The following is a 17,381-nucleotide window of genomic DNA, read 5'->3' on the forward strand; positions in this document are numbered from 1 at the left end:
GAGTAGAAAACAAGTTTTCTGAAAAAAAATAATTTGCTTAGGGGACTTTTTTTTCTAATTAACGTAGATTTCCTGAAGCTATCATAAAAGTTTTCTAAGACAATCAGAAAGAAGAGTGTATATTTTCTCTCCAGAGAAAATTATAAAGATTAGCTAGTTCTACAAGGAAATTTTCTGGAAGGATTTATTTTTCTTTCAGGAGATATCTTGGAAAGTATTCATTGCAAGTAAAAATCCTTGAAATAATTTTTCTCCACACTGCATTGTAAAGATTGAAAACTCTGCTAACATGTACAAATACTTCTCTTGCTTATGTAAGAGTTCATTTGCCGCTATAAAACTTCTCTATGATTATTTAATCTAAGCTTTGTAAAATCTAATCTGCTGCAGATTTCTTCGCATTTGCTGATACTCTGTCAGTTTTCTCCCTTCAGTATTGTTAACTGTTGTTGAGGGTGACATTGTCAGGAGGGAATACATTACAACTTAACTCAGAGAATTAAAGACTACATCATTATTCTGTAGTACTAGTTTTTAGCATTATCCACTAAATATTTAATGTACAGAGAACATATTTTTAAAAAATCAAATAACTAAATATGACAAGTGTCATTGAAAGTATTTTCTAGCAGAATTATGTCTAGAATAATGCTGCTTTGATTGATTTGGTTTTGTCAGTCTCTGGGATTGAAATTTATTGTATGTGTTTGTAGAAGTAAAACTTGGAATACTTTTTAGTAACTGAACTTTGAATAATTTTCTTTATTTTGTCCTACTTTAGTCAGGGTTTTTTGTTTGTTTATTATTTTCATAGAAAAATTTGAGTATCTACTCTTGGTGCTAAGAACGTCTAACAGAATATAAAACTCAGGTCTTGTCATTACTCTTGCCCTACTTAGGAAGATAAGACATAACACAGTTAAAATAAGACAAGTCAGAAAAATTTTAAATGTCCAAAATAATGAGACAGATCACATAGTAGGAATTCAGGGAGGGGGAAAAAAGATCACATGTTGTGCATGGGATTTGAATTAGTCCAAAATGGATGAGTAAATGTAAATTATTGTTAACACTTTAATTAAATAGTTTGTGTTTGGATCGCAAGGTTTATTATTTCCTTGTCCAACTAGGATGGGGGAAAACATGTTGGAGAAATAGAGTAGAAGAGTCATTTCTCCCCTCCATGTGTAAATTCCTCATAGTTTACGTTAAAGAAACTAGGTTTCCCTGCCCTTAACGTACCCCATCTCTAGAATCAGAGGAATTTTAGTAGTCCTTGAAAAATGTGGTCAACTGTAGACATTTATATCCATTTATCATTAATTTATAAGTGATGCATGAGAAACCTGTTCAGTGTAGACATCATAATAATGAAAGTGTTTGACACTTGTACAATATGGCTTAAGGACCTATGGTTTCTAAACAAATTATCCTAAACTACATGGCATCTGTCACTGACTACAAGTGAACTTTCTCCACCTCAGCTGGCCTTAAGTAGTCCTAGCAATAATTCATGTAAAATCCAGAGCCCTCTCTATGTAAACTTTAGGAGTAATATATACAAGCTGAAAGTCTCTCCCTCTCTCCTTCTCTCCCTTTTTTTTAATGGAGTCATGGTTGACAGTAAAAAAAAAAAATGTCCAATCCTCTCTGGTTATGCTACTCAGTTGGCTTCTTGAGTTAATGAATTGTTGGTATCCTTCCATCTGAAAATGTTACTCATTTTCGACAGCTAAGTACTGCTTTTGTATCTATTAATGAAGCATTTGTTTCTTGGTTTTCTTTCTTCTGTCTTCTCTTGTTTTTCAAGTGGGTTATAGAGACAGATGAGTAGACCAGTGAGAATTAAACTTATTCTGAGACTACAGTTGTTATTTATTTTACCTACTAATCCAGCAGCAACCGTTATGTCAACTCATGGGGTATAATAATAAACAACTTTATTTTACCTCCCACAGTCCCTTTCAATCTGCTCTGTGGGACTGGGTCTTCTCCCTGGACCTGTTTGATGACTCCAGCAGACCCCATGGCTTTCAAGGTCACTCTTAGAGAGTACAGACAGTTGTTTTCCAGCAATTAAAAGGTCCAGTCTAATGTAACAGAGTGTCCAACCTCATTTAAAATTGAACCTTCGCTCGCTCTACCTGTCTGCATTTGGGCACGCCATGGGAGGGAGGGCAGGTTCCTGAGAAGGGAGTTGTTCAGAGGCTTCTTCTCTCCTGACCCTGACTGCGTTCCTTCTCTTCTCTAAGCTGTTACAGTCAGTGTCTGACCCTATGGTGTCGTATCAGGAGAAGAGAAGAGGAGAGGGGTTCAGGAAAATGTCTTTTGCCATTGTCAGAGGGACCTCACTTCTCAACTTTCTGGTCTTGTCAGATGTTTAAAGAAGGGTGACTTTTCTTTCATTGGTCCCTCTGTGAGTTTCTGGAATTTCCTCTTTCTGGACTTCTTTCCCTTGCAGTTTTCTGGATAAGCGTGACTGCATTTCTCCTCTGACTGGTGTGTCCTCATTCTTTATCTGAGACAGGTTGCAGTTCCACCAGGTGTTAACTTCTGAAGTCTTTTCACTCAGCCTTCTTGAACAGGACCTAAGGTGACCTCATGCCATCAAATTTTTGCATGACCATGTCTCCCATCTGTTCCATAGGAAGCTGTCTTGTGTATTTTCCTGGCACACTCTAGAAGTTCAGGTTGATATCAGTATAGCCACTGAGCCTGGCCTCTGTGTCCACTGAAACCTGTCAGTCTCTCTCACCCTTTAGACATTTGTCCACAATGTCCCACAAATGGCATGTTCAACAGTAAGTGCTTCTCGAGGTCCCATCGAAGCCCCTTCCCTGGCACCTGCTTCTCACCCTGGGGCTTGTAAGACACATGACACAACTGTCTCAGACAAAATATCCTTCTCAAGGGAAAGGAAAAAACTTTGTAAGTTCCAGTGTCCAACTATTGTATAGCTTGAACATGGGTGAAATCATCTAAATGATTCTTGGCCACCTACTTTGAAGATTTTTGCATCCTCAGCTAGCATCTCATTTTAAATTTTTTCTCAGCTAAAATTTCTTTTTTTAACATCTTGCTCTACTGTCTAAGCCATAAAATGAGCTCTCAAAAGAATTTTGCTTTACTTCCAAATATAACAGGCAAGCTCATTGTATATCATTCCTGATGTATACACGCTAGAATCATAGGAGTAACCAAATGGGGAATGTCAGTATCCTTATTAGTATTATTTGCATTTTGGATATTAATAGCCATATTCAAAACATTTGCTGTTTTACATCTTGTTTCCCATGTTTTTCAATAGTATTATTTCTGTTGGGTTCTAGCAAAGCTAAGCCATAACCGAGAATCTAATAAATGAGAGTGTAGGACATGCAGTGATCCATTTTTAAATAATCTAACAATTAGTCTTCAAATAGTTTACTTTCATTTTGAGACAATACTTATCTTTTTTATTTTTATTTATTTATTTTTTTGCGGTACGCGGGCCTCTCACTGTTGTGGCCTCTGCCGTTGCGGAGCACAGGCTTCGGACACGCAGGCTCAGCGGCCATGGCTCACGGGCCCAGCCGCTCCGCGGCATGTGGGATCTTTCCAGACCGGGGCACGAACCCGCGTCCCCTGCATCGGCAGGGGGACTCTCAACCACTGCGCCACCAGGGAAGCCTCTCTTTTTTATTTTTATTTAATTAAAAATATTTTCTCTTGAAACTGATATGTGTGAAAATTAAATGTTTTACATAAAATGTTCAAAGAATTGTCATGTTAACTAAACAAAGGTGAAGATTATTAACCAGGCCCCAACAAAAACCTATTAGCTAAATTTACAGTGTTGAAGGCAAAAGCAGTATAATACTTAAAATTTTTATGTTTAATGTAATTGATGTTTGTTTTTAAGGTAAAAAGCACTAAATATGTTTCTGGCAGAAAAACAAGGAAGTTTTCCCATGGGTTTTAAAATGAGAAAGCAATGTATCAAAGCAATGTAAATGTATAACCTACCTAAAAGAGAACTCCATATTTTTATGGAATAACTTGAGATAATTTCATTTCACCTTGCTAATAAAATTTAGGTCCTCACGTTTAAGAACTTTAATTCTTTTGTTTATTAACCAAAAACCAATCAGAACTATTTAAAAGGAAACATTGGTAAACTTAAAACACTTAAAAGCTAGAACTCAGACACTCTTAAGAAGATTGACTTTCTTTTTGAGCAGATTGTCACATTTATAAACATGGAATGACTCTATTAACGTTTCTTTTTCCTTCTTCCCAGCAATTGTAATGTAATTTTGTATTATTTTTCTCCTTATTTAACATGAAAATGAGGTACGTAATTATAAAAATTAGTCAGTTTACTTGAAATTCATCAAAATGGTCTCCTATTTTAATCATTGTTATTAGAATAATCACTAATCGAAATGAGTTTATAATTTTAACTATAATAATTTTCAGTGGCATATTTAAACACCCTTTTTTTGTGTAGCATGAAAAGGACTTTGTTATTTCCCTTTCCTTAAGGAAGTCTAAAACGAGGGTTTTCATACACGGGGATCCTGTACTTGCTTGCTTTATATTGAGTATAAGCAGAAATGCTTTTATAAATCAGAATGACCTTCGGACTCTAGTTCATTAACTCACTTCATGGCTGCATAAGACGTTCTCATCTAACGCGTGACCCTGGAAGCCTATTATTTAGGCGAAAAGACTGAGAATAAATAAATTCTCATTTGAAATCAAGTCATGGTTGACAAAAGAAAATTGCCACTCTTTATTCTTAGTTAATACTTGCAATAAAGAAAATATAAATCCTTGGAAACCCTGTGGACTCCCCAATAAATTAAGTTTTGGTATAAGGCACCCTGCTTAGTTTCACGGTGATTAATCTGCTCCTATTGCCTGCGGAGCACATGCTGTCTAGTAATCACAGAGGTGAAACAATTGCCTCGTTCATGGATGGGCGGGCTCCCCCGCCCGGGTGCTGATGTGCAGGTCCCATCTGGTCACTGTAATGGACTGTCAGGATGTTGTCAGACTGCTCAGACTTCTGCCGGAACTCGACAAGGACTCTGTCTCTGTCTCTAGTTTTAAAGGAAACTTTGCAGATCACTTTTCAATAATTTCCGAGTACTTTTTATGTATGTGGGCTGTGCCAGGTGCTAAAGAGGGTAGGAAGAAAACATAAGGTCCCTTGTCACTTAGTTTTAATGAGTCATATTTCTCAGCTTTAATGAGTCATATACTTCCTGTAAGAAGAGAAGGGAGACTGTGACTTGTATTCCTCACAAAATTTTGAAATTTATCCACAAGCGTAATTGCACCACAAGTTCAGAATCACCAACCCATTTTTGGATTTCTTAAATTTCGTTTTAATTTGTATGATACAGTAGCTTTTTTCTCATTTTCATGCAGTATATTTATTGAGCCCCTGCCATTCCAGGTAGAACAAACTCATTCTGGGGATAATGCTAAGATGATATTTGGCAGTGCAGCATTCGCTGCTAACAAGTGGTGCAGTAGACTTGAACCCACGTCTTCCAATTCCACTGCAGTTCATTGCTCTTTATGCCAGGAAAAGGTCCCAAACTAAATCTACTTGCAAAAAGAAGGGGTCAGATGGATGTGGTAGACGCGAGTGTACTGGAATTCGGAGCTGGTTGACGGAAGAAAGCTAAATGTCAAAGAGGCTTTGGGCTGAGTCCTGAAACAGGAAAGGGAGAGACAGTTCTCACCCAAGACTTCATGAACGAAGCTATGTGGGCGATTAGACGCAAACCTTGAGAATTGAAACTTCCCTTCTGTAACAGTCTCTACCCCAGCCGCCTTCAGTTTTACGCGCTTTACCGCTGGCTCTCCTGTCCTTTTTTCCCAGTACTTCGGTCTTTGAGCTCAGATCTCCTACCTCTCTCTGTCCTTGGAACTGAGACTCGAGTAGTCACTGCTCCCTTTGTTGTTCCAATCCTTGTATCATATGGCATCTAAAGCAGCATTTTCCCAACCTTTTTACAACCAGTCAAAAACTTGAATCCTGCTCGTTGACAGAGATGGCCACTTGCATTTTTAAGGCTGTGAGTTTTTGTCTTTACTTAGGTTTTATGAACAAGTTGTAACTTCCTCTTGTGTATTCCATTCAGTCGTCTTGGCATCTCTGAATTAGGCCAAAGGGCATTTGACTGACCTTGCACTTGCTAACTCGAGTCAATTAAATTGCTTTTCCAAAGATGAAACAAAGAGCAGATATAATTAGAATTTCCTTAGGATGTTGTTATAAGGCCTTATCATTATTTGAATGTTTCTGTAACTTGCCTAAGATTAAATAATTAAAAATAAAGTGCCTGCCATTTCACGTTATGAAATGATAACTGTTAATGAATTATATAACTTATAAATGAAACAGTAATTGTTAGAGACATTGCAGCATTTTACTGTGAGTTCCTCCTGCCTATTTGTCTTCAAAGTGAAGTAAATATGCTTCAAAAAACAAATCATTTGGATTTTGGATAGAGATAAGCAAATAAAATTAATATAAGATAACTAGATCATAGGTTGTATTTTTAAACGCATACAGCTCCTGCTATCGTTTCATAAGGAAATTAATATTAAATCTCTTTTGAAAAATGTGCTTAAAATTTAACTTTATAGCATATAAGCTTATGTAAAGTGACAGTGAAGACAATGTTTATTTCATCAGAGTGATCTCTTTCCATACTAGTAATCTACATTCTATAACTCTGAAGGAAACAGATACGTACATATTTTTACTCATTCTTTTTTTTAAAATATATAACCCTTCATGAATTTGCATGTCATCCTTGTGCAGGGGCCAGGCTAATCTTCTCTATGTCATTCCAATTTTAGTATAGGTGCTGCCAAAGTGAGCACTACATATATATTATTAGAGGTTAGTATTTGATCCTTCCAAGTGTAACAGGCAAAAATTAATTTTTTGGAAATGATCAATTTCAATTATGAAATACTATGAAAACAACATAAACATACTAACATGATTAAGTCAGTAAATTGCTGAATATGGAAACTGACTTATCAGACATACTTGTTTTAAAACTTTAACCCATAAATTATCATCTTCAAGTGGAGACATTTTGTAAACTTACTTACTTCTCTTCTTTCGCATGTAGTTTTCTGTTACCAACTTGATCTCTAAGATTAGCACTCAAATTAAAACCAATTTGCAGCCCCTAATTATTTTGTAGTGGATCAATTAGTGGTTACACAGTAGATAACTATGTTGAGAGAAATTCTTGGGCTTATCAGGATCCACAGAAAGGATCTGTTTGATTTCTGATGTCTGTCCTACATGTGGGTAGAGAGAGCAGCTTTGTACATATTTGATATCCTTGATGTCTGGGCTCCAAAGTCCTGAAGACTACTCCCACCAAAATGATAGCTTAAAAGCTGTATCTGGTACATCATACAATGTTAAGAACCAGCATTCTGTGGGAATGTTTCAGGACAATTAAAACATGGCAATTATGCAAGTACCACCTCTGCTTCTGGTATGCCTCTCTTTGATAAGTGAAAGAAAAATGTCTGTGGGTAACTTTCTAAAGAAGTAATACAGCTGCATCAACTTTTAGAAATAGTGGTATGTGTTTTGCTTGTCTTGCTTAATGGAACTTTTAATATGGCATGATGCTGTGTGTTCAAAGCACCAAAGTGCAAGAAAATGTGTATGTCATCTTACTTTTGACAAATTCAGCAAGCAAAGAGAGTAGTAATAATCACTACCTCAAAACTTTCCCATTACCTAATTAATGATCAAGAGGGCCTTTTATAGATATTGTGGACTTTGTATTTTTAAGTGTGGGGTGTGATTTCTGTGTGAGAGTGAGGCAATCTCAAAGTGTACTACCGGGGCTACTGAAATAATTTCAAGATCTCAGGTACCTCTTGGGCTTTTGTGTAAACGATGCTGAAACTTGATACTATATATGAAATACTCTATACCCAATCAGAGTTAACATCTCTCTCTCCCTCTATGTATCTGTCTATCTCTCTTTGTTTCTCACTCTTTTTCCCCTCTGTATCCATCTACACATGTACACACGGTTTGACTAGAAATATACGGAAATGGTGGAATGCTTTTATACAGATAGATAAAGACAGAGATATATATGTCACATTATATATGTCACTTCAAAAGATTATTGAAAAACAAATATGTTACTTGAACATATTTCTGCCAATCCTATGTAAGTATAAGAGTGTGTGGAAATCTTGGTTGTTTTTTGTTTTGCTTTATTTTTAGATTGAGTTATGTGAAATTTTATCTCTTCACATTGTTTACCAAAAGGGATCAAAAGGAATATTTAAAAAAAAAACCCTTATTCTGGTGACTAGAATGGGCAAGTAAAAGAAAATCTCACCATAAATCATAATTAAAATGATAGCTTTTAAATATTGGCACAACTACAATGATTTTTATTTTTTTTTCCTTTTAAGTAAATGTTTACAGTCTGGAAGACAATCAGATGTCTCCTACAGTGTTATTATTATGATAATTCTATTTGTGATTCCTAAATTCTTGACAGCACTGTGTCAAAATAAGCCAGTATATAACCTCAATAACTTTATTTTTAAGGCTTAAATGTTTCCTTAAGAAGTAAAATTGTCTTTGTGATACTATCTTAGAATTCCTATGCTATAACAATAATGATCCAAGGATAATTTTTGTTTTTAACAGGTTTTAGACTTTATGGGATTGAAGGTGAATGATGAAAAGTGAGATAACATTTTGGGGAAAAAAATCTGCTTTGTAAACAGACATTAGAAGATATATTTAAATTGGTTTTTGGAGTCCAACAAATTCTCAGTGCTTGAATATCTTCGTATAACATTTACCCACTAATCAAAAACCCAATTGTTGGAAGCTTGTCCTTTTATTTTTATGTCTTCATTTACTAGGATGACACAATTTAATTTACAGTTGTATGACTTAAAATTAATAACTGAAAATGTACAACAAAACCATTAAAACATCTTTTAGAAATTTGTATCCCTTTGCAAAGAGAAAAAAGAATCTGCAATTACGATTTTAGTATCAAGTCTTTAAGACAAAATTAGAGTTGAAACTATTAAGCTAAGCTAAACTGTTACATTAGAGTTGAAACTATTAAAAGCAAGTAATTTAAAACAATGGCTAGTGGCTCTATCCTCTTTGCTCTCTTCTTATAGTGTTTATATCTCCTATGGAAGTGCACGTACCCTATCTGTTTACAGAACTGTCTTCCTGACTCACATCTTAGCACCTCAGTGCCACACCTTGCCAGGTATACAGAAGCCCTTTCATAATTATGTGTCTAATGAACAAATGGTTAATGAACAGTAACTACTCTGTGCTAACCTTGGAACTTCCATTTAGGTTTCAAAAATGATAAAGAAGATTGCTTCCACATTTTGTCAATCTTTAAATAACTCCCTCCGTTTTGAAGCTCCTATAAATACATTCAAAATTAACTTTAGAAACATCATTCGTCTCATAATTTACTTCAACTCAAATCACCCAATACACTGGTTAAAGGTAAAAGAATAGAACCCAGTGATATTCTTTTTCCTTTTTAAGTCACACTTCATGTGAAAGAGTCCTGTATTTCCCTTTCTTTCTTTTTTTGTATAGTACTAACACCAGTAAAATATTCAGGTCTGAACAAATCTACAAATATTTATTCTAAATTTATTTCTGAAATGTGACTAAATCTGGCCATAGTATAAAACAGAAAAGAACAAGATCTGACATATTGAAAGGATTCAAAGAAATATTAATCTAGACTTGAGACCAAATAAAATGAACTAGTGACTAAACCAGTTGACACATCATGGACATGCTTTCTGTGTACCATTTATTTTCATTCCAATGATACAAAGTTATCCTTTGTAAAATCACTGTAATATTCAAGAATCAGCAAGTATAGAGTTGCAGTTTTGCAAGATGAAAGAATTCTTGAGATTGGTTGCACAAAATGAATATACTTAACAATACTGTAATGGCTAAGATGGTACATTTTATGTTATGGATATTTTACCACAATGAAAAATAATAAAAAAAAGAATCAGCAAGAAAAAAAGTGAGGGGATACCTTGAGTTCATAAGTTCAAATATAAAGCAAAGTTTTCATAAATTCAGGATGTTATTTTTAAGGGGAAAAAAAGAACACTCAATTCAGTATTTTTGCTACCAGTGATTAAAAACAAAAACAAACAATAAAAAACAATGTGAAGAAACTGTCAAACTTCCTGACAGCTACGGTGTTTTATTTTTGCTATTCATATATTCATTTATTTAGGACTTCATGATTCCAGGTCGATGACCGACTATCATTTGGCCTGTGCATGGCCCATTTTGATTTATTTACTAACTTACATTACTTAGTTGTTTTTAATTATGTAGTAAACACTTGAAAATGCACCATCCAGAACAAAAGCTAAAATCTGTTAAATAACCTGTTTATTACCACCAGTATAGTCTTTTTATCAGTCTTGGGTAACCGTCTTTCTGAGTCCTGTATTCATCACTCTGTTGCTTTTCTTTTTACATATTTATTGTATCTACATATATACCTAAGAAGTGTCTTTTATCTTAGTTGTTTTAAACATTATTCTATGGAGATCATGCTGTTTGTCATTTTGGGGAATATACTTTTTTCACCTAATAATGAATTGCTAAGGTCCATTCATATTGCTCTTCATTGCTGTAGTCCATTCATGTTTTATTGCTGGCTACTATTCAAAATTATGTGAAAGTATAATTGCAGTGATTTAAAGCATTCTTTATAAATAGCATCTTTAGGTCTTCATTGTGAACCACATCCAGGTTAGCTGGTCACCTGAGCCTGCTGTTGGTGCTCAACGACCCTATCTATGTACACCCTTTGATTGTAATTTGTAGTTGTTAAAATTGCTCTAAATGAACAACCTTACTTCATTTAAAAATCTCAGTAATTTAATCGTATTTGTCTGTTCAGAGACTGTAAGTGCTAGTCTATGTTCTTCTTTATTCAGAGACATAAAACCCTAAAATTTCACTATGAGGATAATATCATATAAACATTAGTGACTTCTAAATCATTTGTTCATTCCAGGTTTAACAAGTCTCTTTCAGTGTATTCCCTCAGGATATTTTCCTTTTTCCCCACCTATTAAAATATTTTCTGCTAACATTGGTGAGAAACATAATAAAGGTTTGTCAGGAACTCTTGGAACATATAAGCTACTAAGAGCTTGACTTTCTTGTTTCTTCTTGTCTGTAGCTTAACAAAGAGCATTTCTTTCTGTAAGCTAATGGAGTAATGCAACTGTTTGGGGCCTTATTCTGAAAACCTTCCTGGAAGAATTTCTAAAATTTGTTAAAAAACAAAAAACCTATTTGTGATAAGTTCAAGACTGATAAAGCATGATTAAAAGTGACCAATCAAGGAGCCTTCTGCCTTTGTCCTTAATGCATTTGCCCAAATGATATTTATTATGTAGTGGTTGAGACCCTCCCAGTTCAAGGGGCAGACTTTGGGTCATATTTTGGCTCTGTTGCGAACCAGCTTCATGGCCCTTGACTTGTTTAATGACTGTATGAAGAAATTTTCTGACCTGAAAACGGGGAGAGTAAGTACAGCTATCTCATAGGGTCATTGTGAGATTGAAATAAGATAATGCTTATTGTCTTACTTAATGTTTAACTAAATGACAGGTGCATCTCAGCTCTATCTGTGTTAAATATTGTCAACAAGTCCACACTGGTCTTTGACTTGGAGTGATAATTTATGCTTGTGACAAAGAGCTGTTTCTCACACCTCATTGCATGTGTCCATAATGCACTACCAGTCCGAGAAAACACAGAAAAACAGGGTAAAAAGAATCTCTTACCTAAGCAAATGCTAACCTGAAATTCCGTTGACGTCACAATAGGAAGTTATGGCCTACTCAACATGATTTATCTATTATTAAATACATTTTAAAAGATATTAGAAGATTAACAAGTGGATGATTCTGCCCAGTGTTTTCTTATAATTTTTTTAGGGTGGCTTTGGAAAATATTTAAATCTCAAAATTCCTACATCCTATCTAACAGCATGCTTTTGTCTTGATAGCCACTCTTTAATTTCACACACTCACTTTCCTAATTAGAATTGTGTAGTGTTTTAGATATTCAGATTCTAACACACCTTGAAATGTTTTACAGATTTATTGGCCTGCTGCAAAGGAACGGGTGGAATTGTGTAAATTAGCTGGGAAAGATGCCAATGTAAGTATGAGACTTTAAAGAACATCTTTGTTAAACTGGTGCTGATATGATAACAAATATTTATATTGGGTTTTATTGAATTAATGGCATTAGTATATTATTTTTAAGACTACACTAATATTCTGTGTAAAGATTAATATGGTATAAAATGTTTCTACCTTGCCAAAAGGAATGACATTGTTCTCAGAAATTTAGAAATACTACCCTTCCCAAAGTGTTAATTCTGACTGTATTTTCTTCACAAAAAAATCTCAGAAATACATTTAAAATATTTAAAAATAAACCATCAGAAAATACTGTATTTCTAGGGTTGTGTGTTTTTCATCTAATGCATATATTTTGTGAATGTACACAAAATCATCAGTGGTTTTAGCATTACAAACACACACTTGACATCTTATTTAATTTGGGGTGAAATTAAACTTACAACATCTACAAGAATTCTTGCAAAAGTAGACATTATAGAGCTATTAAGAAAGATTGGTTGAAAATGAATAATACAACATTCTGGAATAAGAACTAGAAATAATTTACTCCAAAATTTATGTAAGAGTAACTATAGGAAATAACTTATAAAGGATAAATAGTGGGGTCCTAGTATAAACTTCTAGTTTAAGCTCCCTTAAGGACCAGAGAAACCCCTTTGACAGGTATAACTGCCCTCGTCATCTTTGGGGTGTCTTGTCTGGATTGCTTTTGCATTGTCCAAGCTGTTTTACATGCTTCCCCAAATTGTGTTGCCTTTTATCTCCAGCAATGCTGTGGCTCTAACTGCCTCTTCTCATCTGAATGTTCTGATTCAGGCCAGATGCTCTGTGTTCTGCCCTGACTTCTTGCCCTGTAATGATAGGGAGAATTGCTCTTCTTTGGCAAAAGAAATCACGTCCTGAATGTAACTCAAGATGAAAAAGTTCTAACTTTGGGCAAAAGCATGGACATCATGAGGCTTCCTTTGCAGTATCCTGGAATGTTTCCTCTAACCACTATAACCCAGGAGTATTAAACTGAGCAGTGCCCTCATATTTAATAACAGCAAATAGTATGTGTTGTATGAAAGCATAATTATATTTAACAATTCTCACTTTATTATTGTGATAAAGGTAAAGCAACACGACGTATGTTGCCTAATGAATTTAAGGGGAAGCTTAGAAGACTTTATTCACTCATTTGTTCATTCATTTATCCAACAAATATTTATTAAAAGCCTAAATATGTGCATTAATAGTGTATGAAAGCGCTCATGGATCTTTTAATCTAATGAGGGATATAGTTATTACACAAATGATTCCTTATATGTAGCCACTGTACAGTTGGCCACAGGTTCTAAGTCTATAAATTCAACCAACCGTGCATCACAAATATTCCAAAAATTCCAGAAAGTTCAAAAAGCAAACTTGAATTTATTGCTTACTGGCAACTATTGACACAGTGTTTACATTGTATTTACAATTGTCTACATAGCATTTACATTGTATTAAGTATTATAAGTAATCTAGAGATAAAGTATATGGGAGGCTGTGTGTTTGCCATTTTATATAAGGGACTTGAGCATCCTCAGATTTTGATAAATGTCAAGGTCCTGGAACCAATCCACCGAGGATACTGAAGGATGACTGTCCTGCAAAACAAAATAATCAAAACAAAGTAAAAGAAAAAAACTTTTGGTTATGCCTCATTCTGTATTCAGTTAGTGTTAAATGTGACTTTTGGGGCACATTTATGTTAGCAGAAATATATCAGAGAGTGTGTGCTTCAAATGCAACAGGAAAAAGTTTTTACATTTATTTTGCTAGAAATGAAAGAGTGTAAACTAATATAGAATATATTCTTCCTTTTATGTCTCTAATCTCTCCACCCTGTTCAATGTCAGATGCCCTGTGAGCAGGTGCCCCAGTCTGCAAAAGCAACAGTACTTTTTTGAACTCATGGGAAAGAAAGATGCTTTGGTGGTGATTTTTCAAATTTACTTTGTTGCATAACAGTAGAAGCATGTCATAAACAGTGTGAACACTTTTGTGTTTCATCAGTATTGAGTGTAGGATAAGGAGGCAAGTAGGAAAGGGGTGTTTTAAATTTACTCCAACAGAGTAGTGTCAATTTTCCCATGGAACGGGTGAAGGATAAGCACTCAAGGTTAATCAGTGAAGTTTTAATTGTGACAGTTTTCTCATTTCAGTATGTTCACTAATTCCAGTTGTAGAGTAACTCGGTTGCCCCTCTTATCAAGCTAAAGCAAAGGGTGATAAACTTTCTTGAAGGTGGTATCCTAGAGAGTACATATGACCCAGTATATGGAACCTATTCTTCCAATTCAATTGTATTTGAGCTTGTAGTCACCTCTGACTTTAAGTACACTTTAAAGTACACTGTGTACTTTAAGTACACTGTTAACCTAGGATTAGAGATTTAGGGAGCTTCTCTCTTTTTACTGAAGTCTATAAAGTTTGCTGTTGAATTATGTAGGTGTAATGCAAGTCTTTGTTTCCTTCTTTTCAATTTGCCCCTTTAAAATAATACTGTATTTTAGAGTTACTAAGAATAGCTAACATTTTTATAGCACTTACCATGTTCCAGGAACTGCTTTCAAAGCTTTATACCTATAATCTCGTTTAATCCTTACAATACGGTATGTTAGATTTTATTTTTATTCCTCATTTTCCAGATGAGAAGACTGAGGCCAGAACGTTTAAATGACTTGCCCAATATTACATACCTAGTAAATATTGAATTGAATCCAGAAGGCTTGCCTGGCCACCATCTATGCTCTTATAATACACTATAATCTACACATCAAGGTCTGAGTTCTATGTGTAAGGTCTGCAAACTGTATCCCTCAAATCATTTCTCTCTTCACGATAACCATAATGCAGATCCTCATTTTACAGCATTACATAGATTTTGGCCAACAGAAAACTGAGGCAAGTGTGTGGTTTTATTAACATCTTTTATTGCCTTTGGCATTACCCTCTCTCCTCCCTTCTCTCTAGTAATTTTTACCTACTTCCCAAGAGTGTGTTTTGAATTAACAAGTGTTTGGAAAGACTGTCCCTTTACACAAAGGTACTATATAACTGAAAAATAGTGAATTATTTACCATAATGAAAGTTAGCTCATTGGCGTGGGAAGGGAGTGGAAGGAGAGGAAACAAAAGAGAGCTATTCCACTTTCTTGAGCACAGTCCCCAGTTTAATCCAAGGAAGGGAAGAGGTGACAGGAAGCTATTTGGTTGCATTTTGTGTCTGCTTCAAATATTATTCAAAAGAAAGTCACTAAAGAAATGTCTGGTCCTGCTATAAAAGAGTGGGGTAAACTGCTCAGTCCAGGCAAAAGAATGCATGGGGTGTGGGCAGCATGAGTCGTCGGCTTAACTGTAGAGGCGCACAACCTTGTCAATGGAGACATTACATAGGGTTAAAGGGTCTTCCATCTCTAAAGTTTTCTGATTACATTCTTTTTTCTTTTTTCTTTTTTAAGAACATCTAAAGTAAAACAAAGTGTTCATTGTAGAAAGTTTGCAAATTATATAGAATTCATCTGTAAATAGTTCTTCACCCATGAACATTACCCAGAGATAGCTGGTGACATTTTGATGTTTATTCTTCTATCTTATCTATTTACTATTTTTCAGAATGAAATCATTGTATACATAGTCCCTTAAAACATTTTTTTTTCACTTTGCAGACTGCCATGAGCATTTTCCCATGTCATTAAATTCCTTTTTTATAACACTACTTTTAATAGCTGCACTGCATTCCTTTATATATTATTTCATCAATCCCCTATTGTTAGAGTTTTGGTAGATATCCAGTTTTTACTATTGTGAATGATGCTGCACATGAAAAGCCTTATATATAAATACTGTGAACATCTTAGGTTATTGAGTACAATTACTGGTCAAAGGATATAAAATCTTTTATATACATTGTAAAATGGCCCTCCAGAAAGTTTATGCTTCTTATGCTTTATCCAGCAGTGCATGCTCTTAAGAGGGTATATTTCCCCATACCCTTGCTAATGTTGGATACAACATATAGTTAATGTTTAATACTAATACATTAATGAATGAAATAAATATATTTAATTTTTGCCAACAAAAAGAAAATTATTTTTGTTGTTTTAGCTTGACATTCTTTTTTTTTTTTTTTTCGGTACGCGGGCCTCTCACTGTTGTGGCCTCTCCTGTTGCGGAGCACAGGCTCTGGACGCGCAGGCCCAGCGGCCATGGCTCACGGGCGCAGCCGCTCCGCGGCATGTGGGATCTTCTGGGACTGGGGCATGAACCCATGTCCCCTGCATCGGCAGGCAGACTCTCAACCACTGCGCCACCAGGGAAGCCCAAGCTTGACATTCTTTAATTACTATAAATGCTAAATATTTTATGTAGTTGAAAATTAGGATTTATATTCATATATTATTACTTTCTGATCCACTCACATAAAAAATATTCTTTCCTAGTTATCCTACTTGATATATAGATTTTTATAGGCATATCTCTCAATATTTTTCCTTTAAAATGTTTTTCTTTGCCCTTCTACCTCAACTGGTTTTGCTCTGTAGAAATCCTCCCCTGTGAGATTTCATTTTTAAGAGAGAAATGGGATATTGGGATTTTCATATACTTATTTTGAAGCATTGACAACTTATTAAAATATTTTCAACATTGTAAGACCTAAACAGATATCTTTGCAGACTGAACTCTATGAGAAGTCTGCTAGACAAACGTAAGATGTAGCACAATGATAGGCATGTGGCGAATGATCACAAAACATTTGAGGATCACAATATTCTGCAAAATATGCTAAACACCAAAACAGGCCACATTCTTTTTTTTTTTTTAATCTATCAATCCTTTTCTTTTTTTTAGATGTTGGGGGTAGGAGTTTATTAATTAATTAATTAATTTTTGCTGTGTTGGGTCTTTCTGCGTGAGGGCTTTCTCTAGTTGTGGCGAGCGGAGGCCACTCTTCATCGCGGTGCGCGGGCCTCTCACTATCGCGGCCTCCCCCGTTGCGGAGCACAGGCTCCGGACGCACAGGCTTACCAGTTGTGGCTCAGGGGCCCAGCCGCTCCGCGGCATGTGGGATCTTCCCGGACCAGGGCTGGAACCCGTGTCCCCTGTATC

The 17,381-nt window shown here is 35.2% G+C and overlaps 1 protein-coding gene and 1 non-coding gene across 2 annotated transcripts in view; one reads left to right on the forward strand and one right to left on the reverse strand.

Annotated features, from left to right (window-relative positions):
- SEMA3D (semaphorin 3D) overlaps window positions 1-17,381 on the forward strand; it is a 139,064-nt gene that overhangs the window by 39,057 nt on the left and 82,626 nt on the right. Inside the window, exon 3 of the mRNA XM_022562636.2 lies at window positions 12,197-12,259. Coding sequence (XP_022418344.2) covers window positions 12,197-12,259 — 63 coding nt within the window. The remainder of the gene's footprint in view (window positions 1-12,196; window positions 12,260-17,381) is intronic.
- On the reverse strand, window positions 6,779-6,885 carry LOC115802248 (U6 spliceosomal RNA). The gene has a single exon (XR_004022667.1). It is a non-coding gene; the product is annotated as a U6 spliceosomal RNA (small nuclear RNA).

This window comes from Delphinapterus leucas, chromosome 9, assembly GCF_059928025.1.
Source record: "Delphinapterus leucas isolate spDelLeu-1000000601 "Yukka" chromosome 9, BTC_Dleu_Yukka2, whole genome shotgun sequence".
In the NCBI taxonomy this organism is placed as follows: Eukaryota; Metazoa; Chordata; class Mammalia; order Artiodactyla; family Monodontidae; genus Delphinapterus; species Delphinapterus leucas.